The 26,984-nt window shown below is 47.8% G+C and overlaps 1 protein-coding gene across 4 annotated transcripts in view; it reads left to right on the top strand.

Annotated features, from left to right (window-relative positions):
* DDC (dopa decarboxylase) overlaps positions 1 to 26,984 on the top strand; it is a 105,336-nt gene that overhangs the window by 72,399 nt on the left and 5,953 nt on the right. For all 4 annotated transcript variants that reach the window (XM_070787428.1, XM_019959624.2, XM_070787426.1 and 1 more), the window contains 4 exons: positions 14,541 to 14,617; positions 19,769 to 19,788; positions 21,774 to 21,872; positions 24,372 to 24,473. In XM_070787428.1, the coding sequence (XP_070643529.1) occupies positions 14,541 to 14,617; positions 19,769 to 19,788; positions 21,774 to 21,872; positions 24,372 to 24,473 (298 nt within the window). The remainder of the gene's footprint in view (positions 1 to 14,540; positions 14,618 to 19,768; positions 19,789 to 21,773; positions 21,873 to 24,371; positions 24,474 to 26,984) is intronic.

A 26,984-nucleotide genomic window follows, 5' to 3' on the forward strand; every position in this document is an offset into this window, starting at 1 on the left:
GCTTTTGATTTCTCCTTCATATTTAAATGAGATCCTTGCTGGGTACAGTAATATGGATTATAGGTTTTTCTCTTTCATCACTTTAAGTGTCTCCTGCCATTCCCTTCTGGCCTGAGGAGTTTCTATTGAAAGATTAGATGTTATCCTTATGGAAATCCCCTTGTGTGTTATTTGTTGCTTTTCCCTTGCTACCTTTAATATTTGCTCTTTTTGTTTGATCTTCATTAATTTGATTAATATGTGTCTTGGGGTGTTTTGCCTTGGGTTATTCCTGTTTGGGACCCTCTGGGTTTCTTGGACTTCAGTGTGTATTTCCTTCCCCATTTAAGGGAAGTTTTCAACTCTTATCTCCTCAAGTATTTCTCATGACCTTTCTTTTTGTCTTCTTCTTCTGGGACCCCCATGATTTGAATGTTGGGGCATTTAACATTGTCCTAGAAGTCTCTGAGGTTGTCCTCATTTAACTCTTTTTTCCTCTCTGCTTCATTTATTTCCACCATTATATCTTCCACCTCACTTATCCTATCTTCTGCCTCAGTTATTCTACTGTTGGTTCCCTCCAGCATGCTTTTGATCTCAGTTACTGCATTATTCACTATTGATTGACTCTTTTTTATTTCTTCTAGTCCTTGTTAAACATTTATTGCATCTTCTCAATCCTTGTCTCTAGTCTCTTTATCTGTAACTCCATTTTTTTTCAAGATTTTGGATCATCTTTACAATCATTATTCTTAATTCTTTGTCAGGTCGACTCCCTATCTCTTCCTCTTTTGTTTTATTTGGTGGGCGTTTATCATGTTCCTTTACCTGCTGAAAATTTCTCTTCCTTTTCATCTTGTTTAGATTGCTGTGTTTGGGGTGGCCTTTCTGTATGCTGGAAGTTTATGGTTCCTCTTTATTGTGGAGGTTCCTCCCTGTGGATGGGGTTGGACTAGTGGCTTGTCAAGGTTTCCTGGTTAGGGAAGCTTGTGTCTGTGTTCTGGTGAGTGGAGCTGGATCTCTTCTCTCTGGAGTGCAATGAAGTGTCCTTAGTGAGTTTTGAGGTGTCTGTGGGTTTGGTGTGACTTTTGGCTGCCTGTATTTTAATGTTCAGTGTTATGTTCCTGCGTTGTTGGAGAATTAGCTTGGTATGTCTTGCTCTGGAACTTGCTGGCTCTTGGGTGGAGCTTGCTTTCAGTGTAGGTATGGAGGCTTTTGATGAGCTCTTGTCAATTAATGTTTCCTGGAGTCAGGAATTTTCTGGTGTTCTGAAGTTTTGGATTTAAGCCTCCTGCCTCTGGCTCTCAGTCTTATTCTTACAGTAGCTTCTTGACTTCTCCATCCGTACAGCACTGATGATAAAACTTCTAGGTTAATGGTGAAAAGATTCGGCATAGTGAGGGACACCCAGAGAGGTTCACAAAGTTACATGGACAAGAGAAGAAGGAGGAGGGAGATAGAGGTGACCAGGAAGAGAAGAGGGGGAATCAAAAGGGGAGAGAGTAATCTAGCCAGTAATCAATTCCCTAAGTGTTCTTCACAGCCTGTAACACCCAGAGAGTTTCACAGAGTTAAGTAGAGAAGAGAAGAGGGAGGGAGGAGATAGAGGTGACCTAGAGGAGAAAAGGGAGTGTCAAAAGGGGAGAGAGCAATCAAACCAGTAATCACACCCCTAGGTAAAAATGGCCAACTCCAGTAGTCTTGCCTGGAGAATTCCATGGACAGAGGAGCCTGGTGGGTTACAGTCCATGGGGTCAGATGCTATTGAGTGACTAACACACAGACACAGATGCTATCTGAAGGAGTTGGTGGATGGAATGTGGCTCCAGAGTACCCATCTGGTATGGAGTCAATATGAGTCCCCGTGTGTATCCCAGAGGCCTCAGTTCTGGGAGAAGGGCTGGCCTCAGAGCAGATTAACTAGCAGTTAAGGGATCCTCAGTGGCCAGTGATCCATTTGACTGAGAAAAGCCACAAAATCAGCCTAGACAGACCAGCTGATGGCTGCTGGGGGAAGGAACAAGATGACTCCAGATGATCTCGTGGTAAGCTGTGGTGTTTTACTCATTTCCTGGGTAAAATAATATCAGAAATGGATGTTCAACGAGTCCCGGCAGATGCAGTCCATCAACACACTAATTAGCCGAAGTCAGTGGCCCTGCCATTGGCCCTGTGAGGGGGACATTGACTTCGCTGCCCCGTCTTTCAGATGCAGAGACTGCAGCTATCAGAGACCACTCATGTATGACCCAGATGTTGAGACGTGATAAGGGTGAATACAATGAAAGCAGCATTGCACGCCAGTGTCCAGAAAGCTGGGGAGCGAGTAAAGGATAAGAGAAGACCTGCTTCATCAGGGGCTTGTCTCAGAGCCTGGTGTGATGGCCAAGGCTTCCATGGATGCTGGGTGAAGATGCAGGAGCTTCCTACCAGCTAGTTTGAAAGGCTAAATAAACAAATGAGTAAAGATTTAAATTATAAGAGAGGATATGCCTCCTCTCTCCTGAGTCGGTGCGGTCCTGAACAGAATGATTGTCAGGGGTTTTGAGGTGATTTCATCCATCCAGGAGAATCGGGTCTCTCCTAAACCCAGGGGTTCATCCCACAATATCATAATGATAATATGAACATTGATTGATGGAATTTGATCTGGAAGGATTTTTGTTTTAACATAGTAATTACTAACATCTACTATTTTTGGCCCTGTGCTTACATTACTTTTCTAGGGCTGCCATAACAAAGAACCATATATTGGGCAGTTTAAACAATAGAAACCTCATTCTGGAGGCTGGAAGTCCAAGGTCAAGGTGTGAGAAGGGCTGGTTCCCCCTGAGACCTCTCTCCTTGGTGTATAGATGGCTGTCTTCTCCCTGGGTTTTCATATGGTCTGTTCTCCATGCCTGTCTGTGTTTGGTGACGTGGTATCTGAAAGAAGGCTCATGAGGAGGGTCCAGGCAACAAGCGTCCTGAGGGCCAGGGGGAGAGGTAGCCAGGGCAAAGGCCTGAGACATGAATGTGCACAGCAGAGAACTCAGAATAGGTCACAGGTACTGCAGATGGTTTTCTGTGGTCCACGGGATTTTGAATTTGTTTAAAATAAGCTGTTTACATTTTAAAGTTGGTGTTTTTCCATATGCTTGCAACTTTACAAAGTTTCATCAATTACTGAGAGCCTTTAAAGAGTCATTTCCGTGGGTCTCAGTTGCTGGGGTGTCCTTCCCACCTGGCACAATCCAGTGGCCCCACACACAGCCTGGCCCTGTGCTCCTGTGGGCACCAGGCTTCCAGAGCATGCATACATGAGTGATGCTTTCCAGAAACTTCCAGCTTGAAGAAATGATGTGCCAACTTAAATTACAGCACTGGATTCTATCAAGAAGTGACATATAAACCTAAGTTCTTGGGCTGTCTGGAGAGAATTCCCCTACCCTCACTGGCAGCAGAGGGGGACATACCTAAACCCACATCCAGGGGTGCCCATAAAGCATCTTCATGGCAATAAAGATGCTTGAGTACAAATTTTACACTCAAGATATTATCTGCTATTAGGTGCCCTTTTCTTCTTCATACATCACCTCATCTAATCCTATTGCAGCCTTGTTGGTACAGGAATTATCCTGGTTTCTTAGCTGAGGGTACTGGGGTTCTGAGACATGCATGGGATCACTAGCAGCAGACAACCATCCATGCTAGAGCCACATGTTTGATACGATAGGGGCAAAGTGTTAGAAACTATAACTGAGTAAAAAGAGTCAGAGACAGAATTATGTATCTCCCAGGATGCAACTGATCACAGGCACGCAAAACGATATACATTTTACAAACACACACAAAAGGATACACAGCAAATTCATTGGACTTGTTCCAATTGGGTATAAAAAAGAGCTTTCTTGGGGTGAATGAGGCAAAATAGAGCCTAGATTCTATGCCCACTTTTGTTCAAGCTGACTCTGATTCCGCTTTCTCTTCATATACTGAAAACAGTCCTGGACTTTAGCCCTGGCATGTACAATCTAGAGGTAGAGGAGAGTGGATGGACCACAGCATCTCTCTCCTGTTTCAGGGCAGCTGCCCCTTCACCTACCTGAGTGGCAAATCCACTGAGCAGATCCCTAATTAGGGACCCCTGAGTGTTTTCAGAGGATGTGAGCGCATCTTGCAGCCTGGTGACAGGGAGCGGGGCTAAGAGTCTGTTCAGAGGCTTTTTGCCCTGTGCTGTATATCCAGGGAATCATGTTAAGCTATTTTGCTATTCTAAGAGGTATTGCAGTAAAAATGAGCTATCCTAACACAATAGGACAGAGACAATAAGGACGCTTGTAAGAACTGGATTTTGGGAAAGGCCAGGTATCCTTCAACACCTCAGAGATGAAAACAAGCAAACACACAGCTTTATGTTGTACATTTTTTTATGTTGTTGTTTAGCTGCTGAGTCATGTCTGATTCTTTGTGACCCTATGGACTGTAGCCCGCCAGCCTCCTCTGTCCATGGGATTCTCCAGGCAAGAATACTGGAGTAGGTTGCCATATCCTCCTCCAGGGTATCTTCCTGACCCAGGGATCAAACCCAAGTCTCCTGCATTGGCAGAAGGATTCTTCACTGCTGAGCCACCAGGGAACCCTTGAATTTTTCTTTTATAGATATGTTTAAAGATTTTGCTAACACAACACATAAGATAAAAATGGATATTTTTTATTGCTCTGGCTTTTTTGTATTCCTCAAAATCAGAAGCATCTCCTTTTGGTTTAATGAAATTTTACCAATGGTTAATCTGTAATTTAAAACAAACTTGTTGACTACAATCTCTAAATATTGAAATGGACAAGATAATTGAAGTTTTTAAACTTGCCCTCATTACAAGCATAGGAAATACGTTTTATAATGATTTCATTATTCTGTTCATTAGCTTTTTATTGTTCATTTGGGTATTTTGAATGTTTTCTATGTAAATATGAACCAGTGTGCTCTGACCTTCAGTTCAGTTCAGTTCAGTTCAGTTCAGTCACTCAGTCGTGTCCGACTCTTTGAGACCCCATGAATCACAGCACGCCCGGCCTCCCTGTCCATCACCAACTCCCAGAGTTCACTCAGACTCACGTCCATTGAGTCAGTGATGCCATCCAGCCGTCTCATCCTCTGTCATCCCCTTTTTCTCCTTCCCCCAATCCCTCCCAGCATCAGAGTCTTTTCCAAAGAGTCAACTCTTCACATGAGGTGGCCACAGTACTGGAGTTTCAGCTTTAACATCATTCCCTCCAAAGAACACCCAGGGCTGATCTCCTTCAGAATGGACTGGTTGGATCTCCTTGCAGTCCAAGGGACTCTCAGGAGTCTTCTCCAACACCACAGTTCAAAAGCATCAATTCTTCCACACTCAGCTTTCTTCACAGTCCAACTCTCACATCCATACATGACCACTAGAAAAACCATAGGCTTGACTAGACGGACTTTTGTTGGCAAAGTAATGTCTCTGCTTTTGAATATGCTATCTAGGTTGGTCATAACTTTCCTTCCAAGGAGTAAGCGTCTTTTAATTTCATGGCTGCAGCCACCACTGCTCTGACCTTCAGTCAGTCAGTTCAGTCGCTCAGTAGTGTCCGACTTTTTGTGACCCCGTGAATCGCAGCATGCCAGGCCTCCCTGTCCATCACCAACTCCCAGAGTTCACCCAGACCCACGTCCATTGAGTCAGTGATGCCATCCAGCCATCTCATCCTCTGTCGTCCCCTTCTCCTCCTGCCCTCAATCCCTCCCAGCATCAGAGTCTTTTCCAAGGAGTCAACTCTTCACATGAGGTAGCCAAAGTACTGGAGTTTCAGCTTCAGCATCATTCCCTCCAAAGAAATCCCAGGGCTGATCTCCTTCAGAATGGACTGGTTGGATCTTCTTGCAGTCCAAGGGACTCTCAAGAGTCTTCTCCAACACCACAGTTCAAAAGCATCCATTCTTTGGTGCTCAGCCTTCTTCACAGTCCAACTCTCACATGCATACATGACCACAGGAAAACCATAGCCTTGACTAGACGGACCTTTGTTGGCAAAGTAATGTCTCTGCTTTTGAATATGCTATCTAGGTTGGTCATAACTTTCCTTCCAAGGAGTAAGCGTCTTTTAATTTCATGGCTGCAGTCACCATCTGCAGTGATTTTGGAGCCCCCAAAAATAAAGTCTGACACTGTTTCCACTGTTTCCCCATCTATTTCCCATGAAGTGATGGGACCAGATGCCATGATCTTTGTTTTCTGAATGTTGAGCTTTAAGCCAACTTTTTCACTCTCCACTCTCACTTTCATCAAGAGGCTTTTTAGTTCCTCTTCACTTTCTGCCATAAGGCTGGTATCATCTGCATATCTGAGGTTATTGATATTTCTCCCAGCAATCTTGATTCCAGCTTGTCCAATCTTGATTCCAGTTCAGTGTTTCTCATGATGTACTCTGCATAGAAGTTAAATAAGCAGGGTGACAATATACAGCCTTGACGTACTCCTTTTCCTATTTGGAACCAGTCTGTTGTTCCATGTCCAGTTCTAACTGTTGCTTCTTGACCTGCATACACATTTCTTAAGAGGCAGATCAGGTGGTCTGGTATTCCCATCTCTTTCAGGATTTTCCACAGTTTATTGTGATCCACACAGTCAAAGGCTTTGGCATAGTCAATAAAGCAGAAATAGATGTTTTTCTGGAACTCTCTTGCTTTTTCAATGATCCAGCAGATGTTGGCAATTTGATCTCTGGTTCCTCTGCCTTTTCTAAAACCAGCTTGAACATTAGGAAGTTCACGGTTCACATATTGCTGAAGCCTGGCCTGGAGAATTTTGAGCATTACTTTACTAGCATGTGAGATGAGTGCAATTGTGCAGTAGTTTGAGCATTCTTTGGCATTGCCTTTCTTTGGGATTGGAATGAAAACTGACCTTTTCCAGTCCTGTGGCTACTGCTGAGTTTTCCAAATTTGCTGGCATATTGAGTGCAGCATCATCTTTCAGGATTTGAAATAGCTCAACTGGAATTCCATCACCTCCACTAGCTTTGTTCGTAGTGATGCTTTCTAAGGCCCACTTGACTTCACATTCCAGGATGTCTGGCTCTAGGTCAGTGATAAGACCTTATTGTCTCTTAAAAGTAGATTTTCTCCAAAGAAAGTCTCAAATTCCACCAAGGGCATGTTTTACTCTGCCTTTAAAAATACTTGTTTTTTTTCCCAAATAAAATCTTTTTTTTTTTTAGTTTTAAAGCTTTTGTATACTCCTGTCACAGTGGACTTTTTAAAAGTTCAGTTACTTGGGAAGATTTTTAATCACCTTGGTTATGGTAAGATGTAATTCTAGATGCTGTGCAGGGCGGCACAGTTTTCTGTTAATCTCTCTTTGCATTGTGGTCTTGGTGCTTTTGGCATCTTGGATTCTTGATGGCATTATTGGCATGAAGAGCTAACATGAGCCCTCATTCAGGGAGCCCTACACATAAGGTGGTGTAGATTTTTTTTAAAAAATGTAAGAAGCCATACTTTCTGCACAAAACAGGAGCCCCTGCCCCTCCTCCTCAGGATCCTCCCTCAGGAATGTGTCTGGTGACAGGGACAGGTTTTCCTCACTGTCAGGCCCATCCGAGGTGGGGCGACTTTGGTACCTATAAAGGGTGTTTCTGTTCATGTGTGTGTGTGAGTGTGCATGTCTGCACACATGCATGTACACGCCCATTCGTTGGTTTAAATAAAATGTTCCTCATTGTAGTATCATGAAACTTCATAAGGAAAAGCAAAGCTGGGACCTACATTTTGAAGAGCAGACCACCACAGACCACTGGAGCCACGGCCCAGTGGACAAAAGGAAACAGGTCGTTGGAAATCCCAAGACTTGAATGAATATGCAGGTGGGACAGAAGTCGTGGCCCACAGTAAAGCAGGGCTTGGAGAACAGACTTAAACAGAAAAGACCAGAGCCAAGAAGTAATGAACTGAGAGCCCAAAGGAAGCAAAAAACAGCCGCAGAATAGACACTCCCAAACTGGAAGGAGGGAGGTACTGAAGACGAAGAGACGCTCATGAAACAGGAAGTGAGGCAACAGGAGCCGAGGTCGACAGAGCCACGTGCTGGCCCTCGCCCTGCCTCGTAAAACAGATGATCTCCAGAAAGAGGGGCCAGAATAGAGGAGAGGGTGCAGTCAGCCGCGCTGGAAACACAAGAAGGACACACCACAGACGCTCAGGGTCTTAGACAACAGAGAGCACGTGCGCAACAGCACTCCAGAACTGCCTACCATGTGCAATGCAGTAACTACAAAACATGTCATCAGAATAACAGGAAATCCAAAACATCTCATAGCCCTAAGGAAAATGTGTCAATAGGGACAGTTTACACAACAGAAACCTTCAGATTCTTCTAACAGCAAGTCCTACCAAACTGTCAAGGCATCTACAGGTCTAATTACAAATGTAATTCATAGACTTATCATGAAGTTAGTGTCACTTTGATTCTAAAACCAGATAAAAGGATTTCCCTGGTGGTTCAGTGGCTAAGACAGCCTCCCAAGAAAAAAAAAAGCAATACCTGGGCATTTTATATTTCAAAAAATTCCAAGATAATTCTGCTATGCATCTAGATTCTAAAATTTTCTCCAAAACTCCAGGTATGTTTCTAATGAGCAGCCATGTCTTAAAACAACTGGACTATTTGGTGATCTTTTATCTAGTTTGTTTCACTTTGTCTGTTTTACATTCAGTGATCCCATTTCATTTAGTTCATGTTTTCCAATTTCTCCATCTCTTCTTCTTTTCTTGATGTTCTTTCTCAAGCCTTTATCAATCATAGTGGAAGACTTCGCCTTCCAATGTGGGGGGTGCAGATTTCATTCCTGGTTGGAAAGCTAGGATCTGCATACCAAAAAACCAAAACATAAAACAGAGGCAATATTGTAACAAATTCAATAAAGACTTTAAAATGGTCCACATCAAAAAATCTCAAAAAAACATGAGAAGCTGAGAAAGAAAAGCTGCAGGACAAGCTTGTAAAATTACATGTGGAAATTCTAAGTCAAATTTTAGCAAACAAAATTCAATGATGTTTAAAGGCAAACTTCCTCAGTGATCAATGCAAAGAAATAGAGGAAAAAACAGAATGGGAAAGACTAGAGATCTCTTCAAGAAAATTAGAGATACCAAGGGGACATTTCATGCAAAGATGGGCTCGATAAAGGACAGAAATGGTATGGACCTAACAGAAGCAGAAGATATTAAGAAGAGATGGCAAGAATACACAGAAGAACTGTACAAAAAAGATCTTCCCGACCCAGATAATCACGATGGTGTGATCACTCACCTAGAGCCAGACATCCTGGAATATGAAGTCAAGTGGGCCTTAGAAAGCATCACTATGAACAAAGCTAGTGGAGGTGATGGAATTCCAGTTGAGCTATTTCAAATCCTGAAAGATGATGCTGTGAAAGTGCTGCACTCAAGATGCCAACAAATTTGGAAAACTCAGCAGTAGCCACAGGACTGGAAAAGGTCAGTTTTCATTCCAATCCCAAAGAAAGGCAATGCCAAAGAATGCTCAAACTACCACACAATTGCACGCATCTCACACACTAGTAAAGTAATGCTCAAAATTCTCCAGGCCAGGCTTCAGCAATACGTGAACCGTGAACTTCCTAATGTTCAAGCTGGTTTTAGAAGAGGCAGAGGAACCAGAGATCAAACTGCCAACATCTGCTGGATCATCGAAAAAGCAAGAGAGTTCCAGAAAAACATCTATTTCTGCTTTATTGACTATGCCAAAGCCTTTAACTGAGTGGATCACAATAAACTGTGGAAAATCCTGAAAGAGATGGGAATACCAGACCACCTGATCTGCCTCTTGAGAAATGTGTATGCAGGTCAAGAAGCAACAGTTAGAACTGAACATGGAACAACAGACTGGTTCCAAATTAGAAAAGGGGTACATCAAGGCTGTATATTGTCACCCTGCTTATTTAACTTACATGCAGAGTACATCATGAGAAACGCTGAACTGGAAGAAACACAAGCTGGAATCAAGATTGCTGGGAGAAATATCAATAACATCAGATATGCAGATGATACCACCCTTATGGCAGAAAGTGAAGAGGAACTAAAAAGCCTCTTGATGAAAGTGAGAGTGGAGAGTGAAAAAGTTGGCTTAAAGCTCAACATTCAGAAAACAAAGATCATGGCATCTGGTCCCATCACTTCATGGGAAATAGATGGGGAAACAGTGGAAACAGTGTCAGACTTTATTTTTGGGGCTCCAAAATCACTGCAGATGGTGACTGCAGCCATGAAATTAAAAGACGCTTACTCCTTGGAAGGAAAGTTATGACCAACCTAGATAGCATATTCAAAAGCAGAGACATTACTTTGCCAACAAAGGTCCATCTAGTCAAGGCTATGGTTTTCCTGTGGTCATGTATGGATGTGAGAGTTGGACTGTGAAGAAGGCTGAGCGCCGAAGAATTGATGCTTTTGAACTGTGGTGTTGGAGAAGACTCTTGAGAGTCCCTTGCACTGCAAGGAGATCCAACCAGTCCATTCTGAAGGAGATCAGCCCTGGGATTTCTTTGGAGGGAATGATGCTGAAGCTGAAACTCCAGTACTTTGGCCACCTCATGTGAAGAGTTGACTCCTTGGAAAAGACTCTGATGCTGGGAGGGATTGGGGGCAGGAGGAGAAGGGGACGGCAGAGGATGAGATGGCTGGATGGCATCACTGACTCGATGGACATGGGTCTGGGTGAATTCCGGGAGTTGGTGATGGACAGGGAGGCCTGGCGTGCTGCGATTCATGGGGTCGCGAAGAGTCAGACACGACTGAGTGACTGAACTGAACAAACTGAAAGGAAAACAAAAGCTGGTGTATCATGACCAAAATGTGTTCATTCCAGATACCCCAGGGTGGTTTAAACCTATCAGATTTTTAAATGTCGTTGATCATGTTTAACAGTAAAGGAGGAAAAAGGTTATCATCACATTAAATATGGAAAAAACAATAGATAAAAATTCTAAAACATACAGAACAAAAGCTCTTAGTAAAAGAGGAACTGAAACGAACTTTCTTGATCCAATAAAGAAAGAAAATCTACCAAAAAAGCTACAGCAAACATATTCATGGTGGTAAAATATTAGAAGCATTGCCTTTAAAGAAAGAAAATCACAATCCCTGTAATGCCCACCCTCGGCTGCACTGTGCTTTCCCAACCTGCACAGTTGGACCCAACGGAGAAGCGACAGTGTAAGGATTAGATTGCAAGCCACAGAACTCGCACTTCCCAGATGGGGTGAGTGTCTGCCAGTGAAAACAGAATCTTCTAAGAAGGTACTAATGAGAGAAGACAGCAAGGTTTCTAGATACACAACACTTTTAAGGTTGCATTTATTTACATGTATGATTAACAGCATGTGTAAATTTTTTTTCTATGTCTTTTTAAAAATTATTTTTCATTGAAGGATAATTGCTTTACAGAATTTTACTGTTTGCTGTCAAAATTTTTAGAAAATATTTTTATAATAGCAAGAAAAGTTACTGTGAATAAATAGGTTGCAATCTGTGAAGATTTTTATGAAGAAAAGGACACAGTTTTTGGGAAGTCATTCCAGGAGATCTAACTAAACAGAGATGCGGACTCAATATCAGGTCTCAGTGCGATTCTAGTAAGTATTCTGGCCGCTGCTGTGGGGCTCGAGAAAGTGGAGCCTAATATCTGCAGGGGCCCAGGACACCAAGAGAAGCGTGAACACGGGACTGGTGAGGACCACGCCCCTCCCCACACTGACCGAGCCACGCTCGCTGGAGGGACACAGCCAGGCAGAGGCCAGCAGAGGCCCACAAACAAGCCTTTGGATCAGCATTCCTAATATTTACCACATTTTTACGATCCTGTCTACCACACCGAGGCACACAGCCTAATCAGTAAATGAACAAATGTGTCCTCACCAAACAGGAAATGGGAGTGGCCTCTTCATAGAGGCAAAGCTACTCAACTTTGTTAGTGATTAGAAATGCACGTTGAGGCATAGGAAGCACTGCCAATGGTGGAAAAGAGTCTCCCTGGCTAGAAGTTGGCCAGGACGCAGATCATCGGGCTCGTGGGCTGCGGGCCCTTAGGAGCACTTATCATTGCCCAACGAGGCTGCAGGCCCACACCTTTCCTGCTGGCCCACGACTAGGCTGCCGTCCCTAGCTTGTCCCTGACACACCAGGAGCATCCACACGGTGTCGTCCGTCCAAGGGCACGTGGAGCACAGTAAGGGAAGGGACAGGTTGGGATCCACTACTGCAGTGCCCTGCGGGGAGCTGGCAAAAGTGGATAAGTGAGCAAGGACCTTGTGGATGACCAGGTCAGGAGCCCACAGGTATAGTTTTAGGAGAAAAAGCAAATTCTAAAAATTACACAGAGAGAGGTGTCGTTTACCTTTAAACAACTTATGTTTGCATTGTGTTTTACTTAGAAATGTGTGAAACAATACCTTAGATTACTTAGTGATTTGCACAGAAAATTCGGTAGAACCCAATGGCGTGATAAACCCCCATGCTGCCTCATGGCCTCCTGAGGGGCGGGCGGTGAGGGGAGGGACGTGTAGGGGAGATCTAACCTGTGGGCAACTTTTGTTTCACATGTGATGAGGTGGATATATTATTATTTATACCTTTCTGCATCGCTTTAACACGGCGTATAGTATTTTTAATTTAAAAAAAGCAGCTACAAAGTCATTGCTAGTGTCAATGGAGAGGGCAGTGTGACTTTACATAGAAAGGGCAGAGGTCTGCTGAGAGCAATACTCTTTCTACCCCCTTTCTCTCCTGTCTCTCTGTGTCCTGGCCTAACCTTCCCCAGCATGGAGAGGCCAGAGGAAATGGTCCCCCAAGGCCAGGGAGGCAGCCTGGCCCATGTACACACTACTCACACGTAGCCCCTGCTTCGGGTTCTCCCCCAGGTCAGCCCCAAACAGCTTGTGACTGCTCACTGCAGTTTTTTGTTTTGGGTTTCTTTTTTTTCACTCTGCAAAAGACACTTTTTAAAAACATGGTCTCACAGAAAAAAATAAATTGCAACCATTTTCAACTTCATGAAAATTGAGGGAGGAGGATAGTGAATGGTGATAAAAGGTACAGCTGAAAAAATAAACATGATTCCATCTGGGTGGAAGAAATTCTCATCTCCATAATCTCAGATCCCATACCCTGGCTGTCAATTTCACGTCTCCAGTTTCCTTTCCTGCCCTTCCCAGCCTCCTCTGCTGCTTCTGGGAAGGGGACAAAGTCTTTGGTCTCAGGACGTTGCAGGATGCAACGTGGCGCACTATTGGAATTCACTGTCTTCTAAGGCTTTGAAGCAGTCACTTCTAATCAGCTCGAGCCCCTTGCTCCCTGATCCTCCTCTGTGAGCTGCATCCTGGCTTCCTACTTCATGCCCGTGGGTTTCACCTTCCAGGGACTCTCATTTGCTTCCAGCCTCAGTGCCACCAGACTTGGCTCTTCCTCTAGTTTGCCTCCAGGATTGCATTTGCACACAATGGCTTTGAGGTGCCCAGAGGCATGAAGGGAAGGTCTGGGATGGCTCAGGCAGTGCCTCCTGCCTGACAGTCCCTGTTCATCCCACACCTGCCTGTGATGCCCATCAACGGCGGGGGCTGTGCCAGGCCTGGAAGGACAGAGAGGGACAGACTCCAACCTGCTGGGTTCCTCTTCCAGACCCCGGTTCCCCTGCTCTCCAGACACCAGCAGGATGTCCCTGAACCCGATGCAGCTCTGACACCCGAGTAAGCACAGACCTGGCAAGACAGTCACACGTCCCGGGTCCCAACCACCCACGCTTGCATTCACCTTGGCTGTAAAGTTGGGGGTTCCTCCAACTCCTTCCCCTGCTCCTTCAGGTTTGACAGTTGGCTAGAACAACTCATTTATATTTAGTGGTGTATTATAAGGACCTGAATGAATGGCTCATGGAAGGGATGTCTACGACAAGGCAGGGGTGGGATTGGGGGGCACAGAGCCCCAGTACCTGCCTGGCATGGGTCCCTCCCAGCCTGCCCATGTGGTTCAGCTGCCCCAAAGCTCTCTGCGCCCCATCGTGTAGGGGTTTAAGGAGTCTTTCCCATACAGGTATGACTGATTAAATCACTAGCTGTTGGTGATGATCTATCTCAAGTCCTTTCTCGGAGATCAGGGGGCAGAATTCAAACTTCTGCCCTTCCAATCAAGACTTAGTTTCCTGGCAGCCAACCTGGACCCTGAAGCCACCCAACTGCCCAGGCTTGATCCCATCCAGCTGTTGTCCCGAGGGTTTCAGGAGCTGGGTGCCAGAACCAGGGACAAAGGCTAACTACTTATTTTTTTTATTATACCATGCCTCCCCCACTGCAGGGGCCCAGGGCTCTGGAGGTTAATGTGTGTTGCAGGCTAGGGAAGGGGCATGCACATTCTGGGTGGGGGTGTTAGGAAGGGTGTCAGGGAGCAGTAGGCCCCAACTGAGCTGGGAGGAGAAAGTGCAGGAGGAGAGGACCCTAAGATGCCCCCTCATTAAGTCCTGTTGCTTATTGTCTCGAACCAGGGTGAAAAAGAGGACAGACCTGACCGGAGCCTTCAGGCTGGACCCAGTCTATCTGAGGCACAGCCACCAGGACTCAGGTGAGCTGGGCCCAGCTTCCTCCAGTCTGTTCCCATCACGGCCGCGGCCGCAGCATCCGGGAGCCAGGGTCAAGCATCACAGCCACAGTCCTGGGGGGCCGGGGCAGAGCCGGGCAGACTGCACACGAGTTTGAGCAAACTCTGGGAGATGGTGAAGGGCTGGGAAGCCTGGCGTGCTGCAGTCCATGAAGTCGCAAAGAGTCAGGAACAATGTAGCAACTGAGCAACAGCAGCTGACACCATCAGGGCAGAAAAGGAAAGGAAGACGTGGGCCAAGGGCCAGGGAAGAGGATGTGGGCGAGGCTGGGGTGGGATCGACACGTGAATGTGATCTCTAAAAATTAAGTCTCTCTGTTAAAAAAAAAATCATGATTACTTGAGATCCAGACAAGATAAGATGCATGAGGCGACCCGCACAGACACCCTGTCCACTGTGCCCGTTCATGGTCATACGCAGGCTGGGGAGCTTATTTATTAATACTCGCCTGTCTGTCCCCGTAAGACTCAGCCTCCAGGTGGGAGGGGGCTCTCTCACTCCCCAACCCGCAGAGTCCCCGGCTGGTGCCATGCTGACCACTGTGAGCCCCAGGAAGGAAGGACAGGCTGAGTCTGGGAACTCGTGCCAGCTTCTCCTCAAGTTTCCTCGGATGACAGAGGACACCAGGGATCACTCGACCCCACCCTCCCCCTAAAGAGTGGGAATGGATGGGTTGGAAACTGAGGCAGCTTTGGTGACGGTGGCAGGAACACTGAGCAGCAGGGATGGAAGTCAGGGCACAGCCCGTTCCCTCCTGCCCAGACCCCACCCTGTGCTATCTCCATGGGAAGATCAGACCTGCGTTCACCTTCCTAACATTCCCCACCATCTCATGGAGCACATCAGTTGCAAACACTCACCCTCTGATTAGGTTTGCTCAGAACTTAAAACTGCTCTAAAAAATAAACTCTAGTTTTTTGTAATGGCATTGGCATGAAGCCGTGAGGAATTATGACCCAACTGTCAAAAACTCTTCTATTTAAAAGTGCATTTCATGTTTGAATGATGAAAACCTCAGTGATCATGACATCTTGCAAAATGCTGCTCTTCAACAATGAAGGAATTCTCAGAAATCCCCTGGCGGTCCAGTGGTTAGGACCCATTGCTTTCACTGCCAGAGCCCTGGTTCCATCCCTGGTCAGGAAACTAAAAGCCTGCAAGCCACAGAAAGAGTTTGAGCCAAAGGCAACTGAGTAAAGTTTATTACTCCAGGAATTTCTTTAAAGTAATTTTACTCTATGTTTAAGGAAAGGCAGTTTCTGACTGACAAAACAGCTATGGCTGTTAGAGATGAACAACCTGAGTTATTTGTGTTTCTTCCCCTTAAAAACTATGAATCAATGAAAGCAATGACCTATTTTGTGTTTAGCAGGTAAACCACCCAAAATCAGCTTTAAACTTCTATGGCCAGTGGATGTAAGGGTGTATTTTATCTGATATAGTATATCACTCACCTGCTAATCTTCCTGTAATTTTAAGTGAAATATGTTTAGAGTGTTTCAAAAGCCTTTCTACTCAAAAAAGAAATCTCTTCATTATTTAACTGTCAAAAACAAGACCGCTCAGGTCTGCGCACATGGCCCTGCTCTTCACCCCTCACACTGCAGCCCCCGAGGCTGTGGCCACGACCCTCCTGCGGGTCTGGGGGACTCCTCCCCCAACACTTGGGTCCGGGACAAATGTCCTCCCAGACCTCTCCCCATGAGCCAGGCCCCTCCGCTCAGTCATCTGCCCCTCGCATCTCCCCACGGCTCCTTCACTGGTCACTTATCTGTCACTAGAACCAACGATCCCTGGAGTGGGGGGACTCGCTCTGCTGCTCCTAGACTGGTCAGTGCCCTGGCAACAGCATTAGGAGTGATGGTGGCCCCCACGTGTTCCCACGTTTGCTTTTCACTTTTATAGACATTGTTTCATTGGACTTGTGCCAGAGAGCAACCAAAAAACATGGGATTTTTTATTTTGAGGACAGAAATTTCTGTCACAAAACAGATAATAGGAAAATAGTAGTCATACCTGGTATATAGATTTTCAAATCAATTCTTTCATTACAAAAACTGTACATCTGGACAATAGAAAAGAGGTGGGCCAGAAGCATACCCCTGAATTTAACCCTCCACCCAGATGTTGATCCTGTTAATATGTGACTGTGTTTCTCACCAGTCTTCTTATATGCATTGCTTGGTTTTATTGTTTTTACTATATGCAGATTTAGAAGCTGCTCACCCCACTTACATCTTAAGTAGTTTAAAGACATACTAGGAAAGGCACTGCCAAAGAATGTTCAAACTACTGCACAATTGCACTCATCACATGCTAGCAAAGTGATGCTCAAAATTCTCCAAGCCAGGCTTAAACAGTACGTGAACTGTGAACTTCTAGATGTTCAAGCTGGTTTTAGAAAAGGCAGAGGAGCCACACATCAAATTGCCAACATCCATTGGATCATCAAAAAAGCAAGAGAGTTCCAGAAAAACATCTACATCTGATTTATTGACTATGCCAAAGCCTTTGACTGTGTGGATCACAACAAACTGTGGAAAATTCTGAAAGAGATGGGAATACCAGACCACCTGACCTGCCTCTTGAGAAATCTTTAAGCAGATCAAGAAGCAACAATCAGAACTGGACATGGAACAGCAGACTGGTTCCTAATCAGGAAAAGAGTATGTCAAGGCTGTATATTGTCACCCTGCTTATTTAACTTATATGCAGAGTACATCATGAGAAATGCTGGGCTGGATGAAGCACAAGCTGGAATCAAGATTGCTGGGAAAAATATCAATAACCTTAGATATGCAGATGACACGACCCTTATGGCAGAAAGCAAAGAAGAACTAAAAAGCCTCTTGATGAAAGTGAAAGAGGAGAGTGAAAAAGTTGGCTTAAAAGTCAACATTCAGAAAACTAAGATCATGTCATCCAGTCTCATCACTTCATGGCAAATAGACAGGGGAAACGGTGACAGACTTTATTTTTGGGGCTCCAAAATCACTGCAGATGGTGACTGCAGCCACAAAATTAAAAGACACTTGCTCCTTGGAAGAAAAGTTATGACCAAGCTAGACAACATATTAAAAAGCAGAGACATTACTTCGCCAACAAAGATCCATCTAGTCAGGGCTATGGTTTTTCCAGTAGTCATGTATGGATGTGAGAGTTGGACTATAAAGAAAGCTGAGCGTTGAAGAATTGATGCTTTTGAACTGTGGTGTTGGAGAAGACTCTTGAGAGTCCCTTGGTCTGCAAGGAGATCCAACCAGTCCATCCTAAAGGAGATCAGTCCTGGGTGTTCATTGAAAGGACTGCTGCTGAAGCTGAAACTCCAATACTTTGGCCACCTGGTGCGAAGAACTAACTCATTAGAAAAGACCCTGATGCTGGGAAAGATTGAAGGTGTGAGGAGAAGGGGACGACAGAGGATGAGATGGTTGGATGGCATCACCAACTAGATGGACATGAGTTTGAGTAAGCTCCTGGAGTTAGGGATGAACAGGGAAGCCTGGCATGCTGCAGTCCATGGTGTCTCAAAGAGTCTGACACGACTAAGCAACTGAACTGAACTGAGGCATGTGGGATGTAGTAAGTAGTCCACAGTGTAAGTGACACCATCATCGGGACTTGCTGCTGGAGAGGGCTTTAGCATTCTTTATGTTAACAGGAAACACTTGTACCGGGCAGCACCTAGCTGGACCAGGTCTTCAGCCAGTCCTCAGGGAAGCAGGTTCTCTGGGACACAGGCTCCATCTCTAACCACGGTGTTCAGCTGTAGAAGCTTCTGATCTGACTCCTCTTCTTTAAGGCTTCTTATCGCACAGTCCAGTGGAATTTTCTGCAATGATGGATGTGTCCTGTGGTTCTGTGCTGTCCCATGTGGCAGTCACTAGCCACAGGTGGCTTTTGAGCACTGGCAATGTGGCTGCTGTGACTGAACAGTTGTCTTAGTTTTCTGAATAGTAATTCAGTGTAAACTGACTAGTGACTATCAGGACGGGGCAGGGACCTGAACTCGGCAGTGTTTCATTCATCCTCCTTTACAACATCACCTTCTTACTGGGTGTTTATTACCTGCCAAGGACACTCTTGGGTGCGGTTACCTCTGATGACTGCTGTTGGTGTTTGTTAATGAGCCTGTTCCAAGGGGCATGAAGAGAAGAAAAGCATCATTTGGGAATTGACTTAGGCTGCATGACTTATGGCTTCCACTCGGGGTACCAGATGAAATGAGGAGGTTGAGCCCTGCAAAATGGCCCTGCATATTCCTCTGTTACTATAACTGTACTATGATCCTAACTGGTATGATCCTAATCCATCTGGTCTCTCCAGCTGTCAGCTGGGAAGTCCTAACAAGCTGCAATTTTAGGTTTTCCTGTAAATGTAAGGCAGACCCATGCGCCCAGTGGACCAAGCACATTTTACCAGGGTGGGTGGAGGATTGTGGCAGGTGGACAGCCAGGATGACACTGGAGGATCAGATTGCAACACACAGCTTTCTAATTCCCACCTGATGGCTGTGCCCAAGATTCCCGTGTGGAGACTCCCGACTGCGAGATTCTTCATCCACTGTTCTTCCCTATACACAGCTTTGACTTTACTGCTTTTGGCACGAGAGGAGACCTAAATGCAAACGAGGCCTTGTTCATAACCCCTGTGAAGCCAACTCGGAAGATACTCACTGGGTATTTACACAGCTCCAGAATCCGGACTAAGAAAGGAGAACACGGAGATAAACTCCCATCAAAAGTTTGATGTTTTTTACATTCAAATCACTTCTGTATCACAAATTCACCTTCCCACACATGAATGAATGGATGCTGAAGACTTCACAGAGTCTGAATGCCAATTTACCCCAGGGCACAGAAGAAATCTCAGATTTCCCTGGTTGTGTAACTGCAGAAAGTGAAATGAGTGGGAATCCACTGCTAATTCAGCATTTCCTCTTGTGCTTTGCTCTCTGGAACCCCCTTGAATCTGATACCTTGGGGAATCACCTCAAAGAACACCCAGCCCCTGCCCTCAGTGGTCTCTGGTCTGGTTCAAGAGATGATGGAAAAGAATGAGGCAGGTAATTGACCCATGTGTCTAATGGTTCCTTTTTTCTTTCTCCTTTGCAGGGCTTATCACTGACTACAGGGTAAGTGGGAGAGTTATCTTCCCAAGTCCAGGTCCAAGGTCATCTAAACTGTGAGTGCCGTGTGGGGCCGTCCCGGGCTGTCACTCCTGCTGCCTCCCGGTCCTCTTGGAACTAGGGTCCCGCAAGAGGACACCCTCCAACTGGGTCCTCACTAGCAGTCTGGCCAGGCAGGGGGCAGCTGCACTGAGCCCACTGACAGCGGATGTGAGGTTTGGATGGAATGCTGCTGCCCCTGCCCATATTCCTCTGTGAGGCAGAGAAGTATCCTCAGATCATGTGGGCCCTGTGTTCCTCGCTCAGGCTGTGTGCCTGAGCCACTGTTCCCAGAGCAGCGGGAGAACAAGGGTCAGGGGACATCAGAAGTCCGCAGACGGCAGCCCTCATGTTGAGCCTCCTTCCCCAGGCAGGAGCACTGTGCTGCTGTGGTGCTGCTCTGAGCTGGGAGCGAAGCTGGGAGTAAAGTGGCTAAAAGAGCAGCCCTCTCCTCCCCGGACTTACGTCTGGTCAGGGCTGGGGGGAAAGCCTGGGTGCACAGGCCCTGCTCCCGGGGACGCTGGCCCAGTCCCACCTCAGGCCCCAGAGAGGCAGGGACAGCATTTTAGGGTGACGCGGAATGAACACAGTTACACTGTGTGCATGTTTACCCTCATGCCATAGAGATTAATTTCCCCTCGCTATCCTTTCCAGTGTTCGATTTCATTCACACTTTGGTTTCTCGGAGGCTGCCGGGGAGTGCAGCAGCCTGTAAGCAAGGGGCCACTGGGCTCTAGTTAGTTAGTTACTCAGTGGGGCGACAGTGGGTTTTCTAAAAAGGCACAGGAGGTTAATTTTTACCAAGATTCCCCAACAGCTTGCAAACGTACAGCTACACAGAGGACAGCGGGCGTCAGTGGGCACGACTGGGGCTCTCTGGCCTGGCGCATCGTTAGCACCTAGATGCCTGCTTTCTCACGGATAAAACAGAGCTACTAACCCGTGCTCCCAGCACGGTTAGGAAGATAAAGTGAGACGGCCTGTGCATCCACACAGTGCCCGCTGTAAACAGCAGTGACACTGTGCTGGATGCTTCTGCACCTCAATCTTGGACCCACGTTTCTCTTTGCAACTCGAGAAGCTTCTGCGGAACCCCTGGTGCTTTCATTGCAGTTCAGAAGTGGGGTGCAATGGCCAGGGGTGCACTCCCTAGAGCAGCAGTGCCCCCCAAGCCTGCTGTGCCCCTCATGCAGCCACCCTGCACCCCAACCCCCTGAGTGGCATTGCCCCCTGCCCAGCAGGAAGTTCGTCTCTGGGCTCTGCGGGCAGCCAGCGGAGAACGAAGGTGGAGAGAAACCCCCTGTGCTCCCCATCTCCTTTAGAAGCTCCAATAGGAAGTGGCCATGTAAAATCAGGATGGTTTTATCTTTATCTTCCCAAATGTCCCTGCACCCTGTCCCCTCTGTGTCCACTCCTGCTCGCTTTGGTACCTTGACAACCATTGGAGAGTGTCACACCCGGGCAGCTGACAAATGCAGGAAAACTCAGGAAGGCTCGTCCGATGTCCCACGTGTTCCATGGCGGCCTGCGGGGCAGGAAGAAGATGCATGTCGCTCTAGAGAACGATGTCACGGGGCATGTGCAGCAGAGGGCATGGGAATCTGCTGCGCCCTTCTTGTTTCCTGTAGGCAGAGAAATCAGTGAAGTTCCCCCTCCCACCCCTCCTGGGTTGTAGGCCCGAGGGGCCACACTCCCCGATCTGCTCTCAGTGGCATCTGAGCCCGACACTGGTCTGGTCCCTGAACACTCCACAGGCATCTCAGAGCTTTGTAAAGAGAGCTTCTGTCTGCAGCGCTCACTCCTCTGCTGTCAGCTTTGCCCTTGTGGCAGCCAGAGGGTTGGTCTCCAGGGAACTAACTGCCTTCAGGAGAAACAAGTCAGTCCATGAGTTGAAAAGGAAGCCGGCCCTTGGCACAGTCCTCACCGAGCTGCCGTCTTGTGTCTGATTTCAGCACTGGCAGCTGCCACTGGGCCGGAGGTTCCGCTCTTTGAAGATGTGGTTTGTTTTTAGGATGTACGGAGTCAAGGGACTGCAGGCCTATATCCGCAAGGTGAGTGTGCTGTCATTATTTATCCAGCTGACATTAGGGAGGTCTTAGACCTGAGAGATGAAGTAAGATGTTGTCAAGCAGGGCACAGGAAACTGAGCGGCTAAGCACAGCACAGCGCAGTGTGTGTAAGTGAAGTCGCTCAGTCGCGTCCGACGCTGCGCGACCCCACGGACCGCAGCCCGCCAGGCTCCTCCATCCGTGGGATTCTCCAGGCAAGAGTACTGGAGTGGGTTGCCATTCCCTTCTCCAATAGCAGTATGTATACCCTGCTCTTTTCCTTTTTGAAGCAACTGAGGAAGCAGGCCAGCAGAGACCCGCTCACTTAGCTGCCTGTGGACGGCCTGCCAGTTTCCAGCCAGTCCTCTGGTGCTGGTGTCCTCAGCTGTGGCCCCAACCTGATGGACGGAGGCCCTCAGGCTGCACGGGAGCGGGGCAGCCCTGCAGAGGTGCCAGGCGGCTGCGGGCAGGGCGAACGGCTCCAGGCCCCTCCCTGTGGCAGACTGCGTGGAGCGGGCGCCGGCTCGGCCCCACGGCGCCATGCACACCTGCACCCTTCTGGCTCACGAGGCTGCTGGGGGCTGTAAAGGGTCTGGAGCATCTCTGTGGGAAGAGAACTGGGAAAGGACATGGAAGCGGGCCCATGAGTTCTCCCGCGGGGAGCCTGTGCTCAGAAGCTGAATGAAGATTCAGCTGCTCTGGGGAAAGAAGGCAAAGCACAAGTAGTTCATCTCACGAGGGTGATTCCCGCTGGAAGCTCCGGGAAGCAAGCGCTTCGGGATTCCCTGAGGGGGACCAACTGACCTAGGGGCCCTCCTAGGAGCCAGAAACACCCCGGCAGGTGACCAGCTCCCCAGGATCCAGCTTGAGGGGATCCCCTGCCAGCAGTCTCTGGAGCCCTCTAGTGGCACCAGATCCATCACCGCCTGGGGACCCCTCATGTAAACGATGATGTTTCTCATACATATGGAATCTAGAAAAATGGTACAGAGGAACCTATTTGCAGGGCAGGAATAGAGATACAGACAGAGGACACAGTGGGGAGAGGGGAGGGGGGACGAATCGGGAGATTAGGACTGACATACACACACTACCACGTGTGCAATAGACAGCTAGTGGGAAGCTGCTGTTCAGTGCAGGGAGCTCAGCTCAGTGCCCTGCGATGGCCTGGAGGGGTGGGCTGCAAGGGAGGGAGGCTCCAAGGGAGAGGAGATAGGTACACATATGGCTGATTCACGTTGTTTTACAGCAGACACTAACACAGCATTGTGAAGCAACTATATTCCAAAAAAAAAAAAAATAAATGATGTTTCTGTCCCAACACTTTGAGCAATGTGACCTCTGCTCAGATGCTCCCTGGATAGCTGTTAGTGAGCCCGACACTGGATGCCAGGGTTCAGGATGAGCTCCATGGGCACTGAGACCTGGGTGAGCTGGTTCTCAGATCACATACTGTGTAAACCAGCTCTTGGTCTCTGTAAACACCTCCATGTTTAGTTCGGGCTGGTTCGGGGAGAGGCAGCAGCCTGGGGCTGATGAGGGTCTCACTATGGCAGCAGATGCTGTGGAACAACAAACAGCTGCAGAGCGGGAGCTCTGGTGCTGGGCAACTGTGTTAGAACCAGCCTCAGTCTCCTGGTCTGCAGAATGGGCATGATTGTGGTGTTATTGGGCTTCCCAGGTGGTGCTAATGATAAAGAATCCACCTGTCAACACAGGAGATGCAAGAGATGCGGGTTAGATCCATGAGTCAGGAAGCTCCCTTGGAGGAAGAAATGGCAATGCACTCCAGTACTCCAGTATCCTTGCCTGGAGAATCCTATGGACAGAGGAGCCTGGCAGGCTAAGGTCCATGGGGTCACAAAGAGCTGGACTCAAGTGAAGCGACTGAGCATGCCCCTAAACCATGGGCCAGCACCAGGAGAGGATGGTGAAGTGCCCAGCTCCCCAGCTGATGTTGTCCGCTCTCTCTCTTCAAAAGTGTGTGTGCTTGTGCTCAGCTGTGACCGACTCTTTGCAGCCCCATGAACTGTAGCCCGCCAGGCTCCTCTGTCCATAGGATTCTCCAGGCACAAATACTGGAGTGGGTTGCCATGCCCTCCTCCAGGGCATCTTCCCATCCCAGGGATCGAACCCACGTCTCTTCTGTCTCCTGCATTGGCAGGCGCATTCTTTACCACTAGCGCCACCTCTCTTCTGAAAAGTTGAAATCCCTCCTGACAACATTTAGCCTAAAATTCTAAAAGATGGGGTGTGATGAACACGGTCCTCTGAGCAGAAGACAAGAGGTGTTTTTCGGAAGACGGTGGCCCCTTTCTCCTGGTAACAAGTTTCTCACCCTCTGTGGGGACAGCCGGGACGTGGGTGACATCGATGCTGGAAGAAAATGGTTAAAGCTTAGTAACGAGTTACAGATGCATGGTCTGATACTGTTCTCTAGGTGGTGAAGTTCTGAATCAAGTCGTGACAAGAGACTCAGACAAATGTCTCTTCCCTTTCCAGCATGTCCAGCTGTCCCATGCATTCGAGGCATTGGTGCGCCAGGACACCCGCTTTGAAATCTGTGCAGAAGTCATTCTGGGACTGGTCTGTTTCCGGCTAAAGGTATGTCTAAGTCGACTTCATTGTCTGCGTTTTCTTGACTGGGACGAGAGGAAGCGGTCATTCATTACATCCATCCACACACTGACTGAGCTCCCCAGAGACCTTGCGTTGCTCCCCACCAGTTCTCCAGTCTGCTGGTCCCAGCTCCCGAGCCTGACTTCCCGCAACCCCCACCCTTCTCCCTGGTACTCGGACTCCCTGCCCGTGTGTACCTGGGAGGAGAGTGCTGGACATTTTCCCCGTCAATCCAGCTGTATCACTGGAATCCTTGAAGGACTGACCCATGCATGGGCTCACCCGTGGTCCCTGGACCACCACCACCACCCTGCATCACCTGGGAGCCTGCGAGGAGCCAGTCTCGGCTCACTTGGGACCCGCTGACTTGCACCCTGTATGCCCCCCAGCTGCTGGTGCAACAGGGGTTTGAGGGGCGCTGTTCCCTGGGGCTCTGTGGTTCTGCCGTCTGAGGGTGTCAGGCACGTGTGCTGAGAATCACAACCATGTTTTCCACAGGTGCCAAGGGGCACTGCTCACACAGGCCCTTATCAACCAGCCTCATGTGGAGAAAGCCATTACCTTAGCTCTAACGCCCTGACCACTCTCTGACTATCTTGCCATTTGCAGACTCGAACCTGTCCATAGGCCTCCATGTTCAAGTACATAAAGGGAGGCAGGAGAAAGCACCATGGACTCAGTTGCCTTGCTAAGGTGCTGCCCATCCACACGTGGCCCTGGTCTCCCCCTTTCCTTCCCCACACCGATTCTTCAGGCTTTGAGGCCTGCTGAGAACCACTCATGCAAAAACCTGGAAGCAAGAGGGTAGAGTCCTGACACAAAAGCTGTCAGAGGGCTGTGAGCCTCACACAGTAACACCTGAGCACAGGAGGGCAGGGCATCACACACACGCCTAAGCACAGGAGGGCAGGGCATCACAGAGACACCTGAGCACAGGAGGGCAGGGCATCACAGAGACACCTGAGCACAGGAGGGCAGGGCATCACAGAGACACCTGAGCACAGGAGGGCAGGGCATCACAGAGACACCTGAGCACAGGAGGGCAGGGCATCACAGAGACACCTGAGCACAGGAGGGCAGGGCATCACAGAGACACCTGAGCACAGGAGGTCAGGGCATGACACACACACATGAGCACAGGAGGGCAGAGCATCACAAGACACCTGAGCACAGGAGGGCACAGCATCACAGAGACACCTGAGCACAGGAAGGCAAGGCATCATAGAGACATCTGAGCACAGGAGGGCAGGGCATCACAGAGACACCTGAGCACAGGAGGGCAGAGCATCACAGAAACACCTGAGCACAGGAGGGCAGGGCATCACACACACACCTGAGCACAGGAGGGCAGAGCATCACACACACGCCTGAGCACAGGATGGCAGAGCATCACACACACACATGAGAACAGGAGGGCAGAACATAACAGAGACACCTGAGCACCTGACGGTAGAGCATCACAGACACACCTGAGCACAGGAGGACAGAGCATCACAGAAACCCCTGTGCACAGGAGGGCAGGGCATCACACACACAGCTGAGCACAGGAGGGCAGAAGTCTCCTCTGGTGCTAGGCGCAGGGCCCAGAGGGTGAGCAGAGTTGTGATTCCGTCTGGGCTGGTGTTCACAGCAAATGTGCTGTGATGTGTTTGCCATCATGCAGTTGTTTTTGTTTTTACTGCCGGTGTTCTTGAAGGATTTTAATTTTTTTAGTTTTTTGCAGTTTTATTGAGATATCATCCCCATACCATACTCTCTGTCTATATAAAGTATACATTTCTTTGATGTCTAGCCTGTCCCTGGGGTTGCACCACCATCCCCACAGTCTAGCTTGAGAACATCTTCATTCTCCCCCAGAGAAGCCCCAGCCCCATCCCTAGGGCCATGGATCTACTTCTCTGTGTGGATCTGTCTGCTCCAGACATTTGTGTTAACGGGATCATCACTGTGCTGGCTTCTGTGACTGGCTTCTTTCAACGAGCACCGTGTTGTCAAAGTCAAGATTTTTATTTTCTCCTCCCCATTTACTTGGGCAAACCTACCTGCATGTCCCTTCCCGCCCTGCAAGCCTAGGGGCTCCTCAGAAAGCGAAACGTTTCTTCTGTGAAACTTGTTACTTCTATTGCATGAATCCAGTTTCTCTTTGAGGAAGTATGCTGTGCAGGCATTATCGCTCCTTTCCTGCCTCCGCATCTACCATCTTGCTGCTTTTCTTTGCCCAGTTGCCGTCTGCTCTGGATGTCAAGTCTCCGCTGTTGCTACTGTTGTTACACCTCAGACTGCTTTCTGTCTTTGCGTCTGTTTAGTAGAAAACAAATCTTGTCCGATCCATTTGAAAATGGTGAGCAAAGTTTTTTCCCGAGTTGCTTGCTTTTATTTCCTGCGTTTGGCACTTTCAGGCGTTTGCTCTTCCATTACGTCTTTATGGTGAAGTTCCATCCTTTCAAAGCATCATTCCCACCCTCTCACCCTTATCCTGGAGCGGAACCGGCCCTA

This window comes from Bos indicus, chromosome 4 (assembly GCF_029378745.1).
Source record: "Bos indicus isolate NIAB-ARS_2022 breed Sahiwal x Tharparkar chromosome 4, NIAB-ARS_B.indTharparkar_mat_pri_1.0, whole genome shotgun sequence".
NCBI lineage: Eukaryota > Metazoa > Chordata > Mammalia > Artiodactyla > Bovidae > Bos > Bos indicus.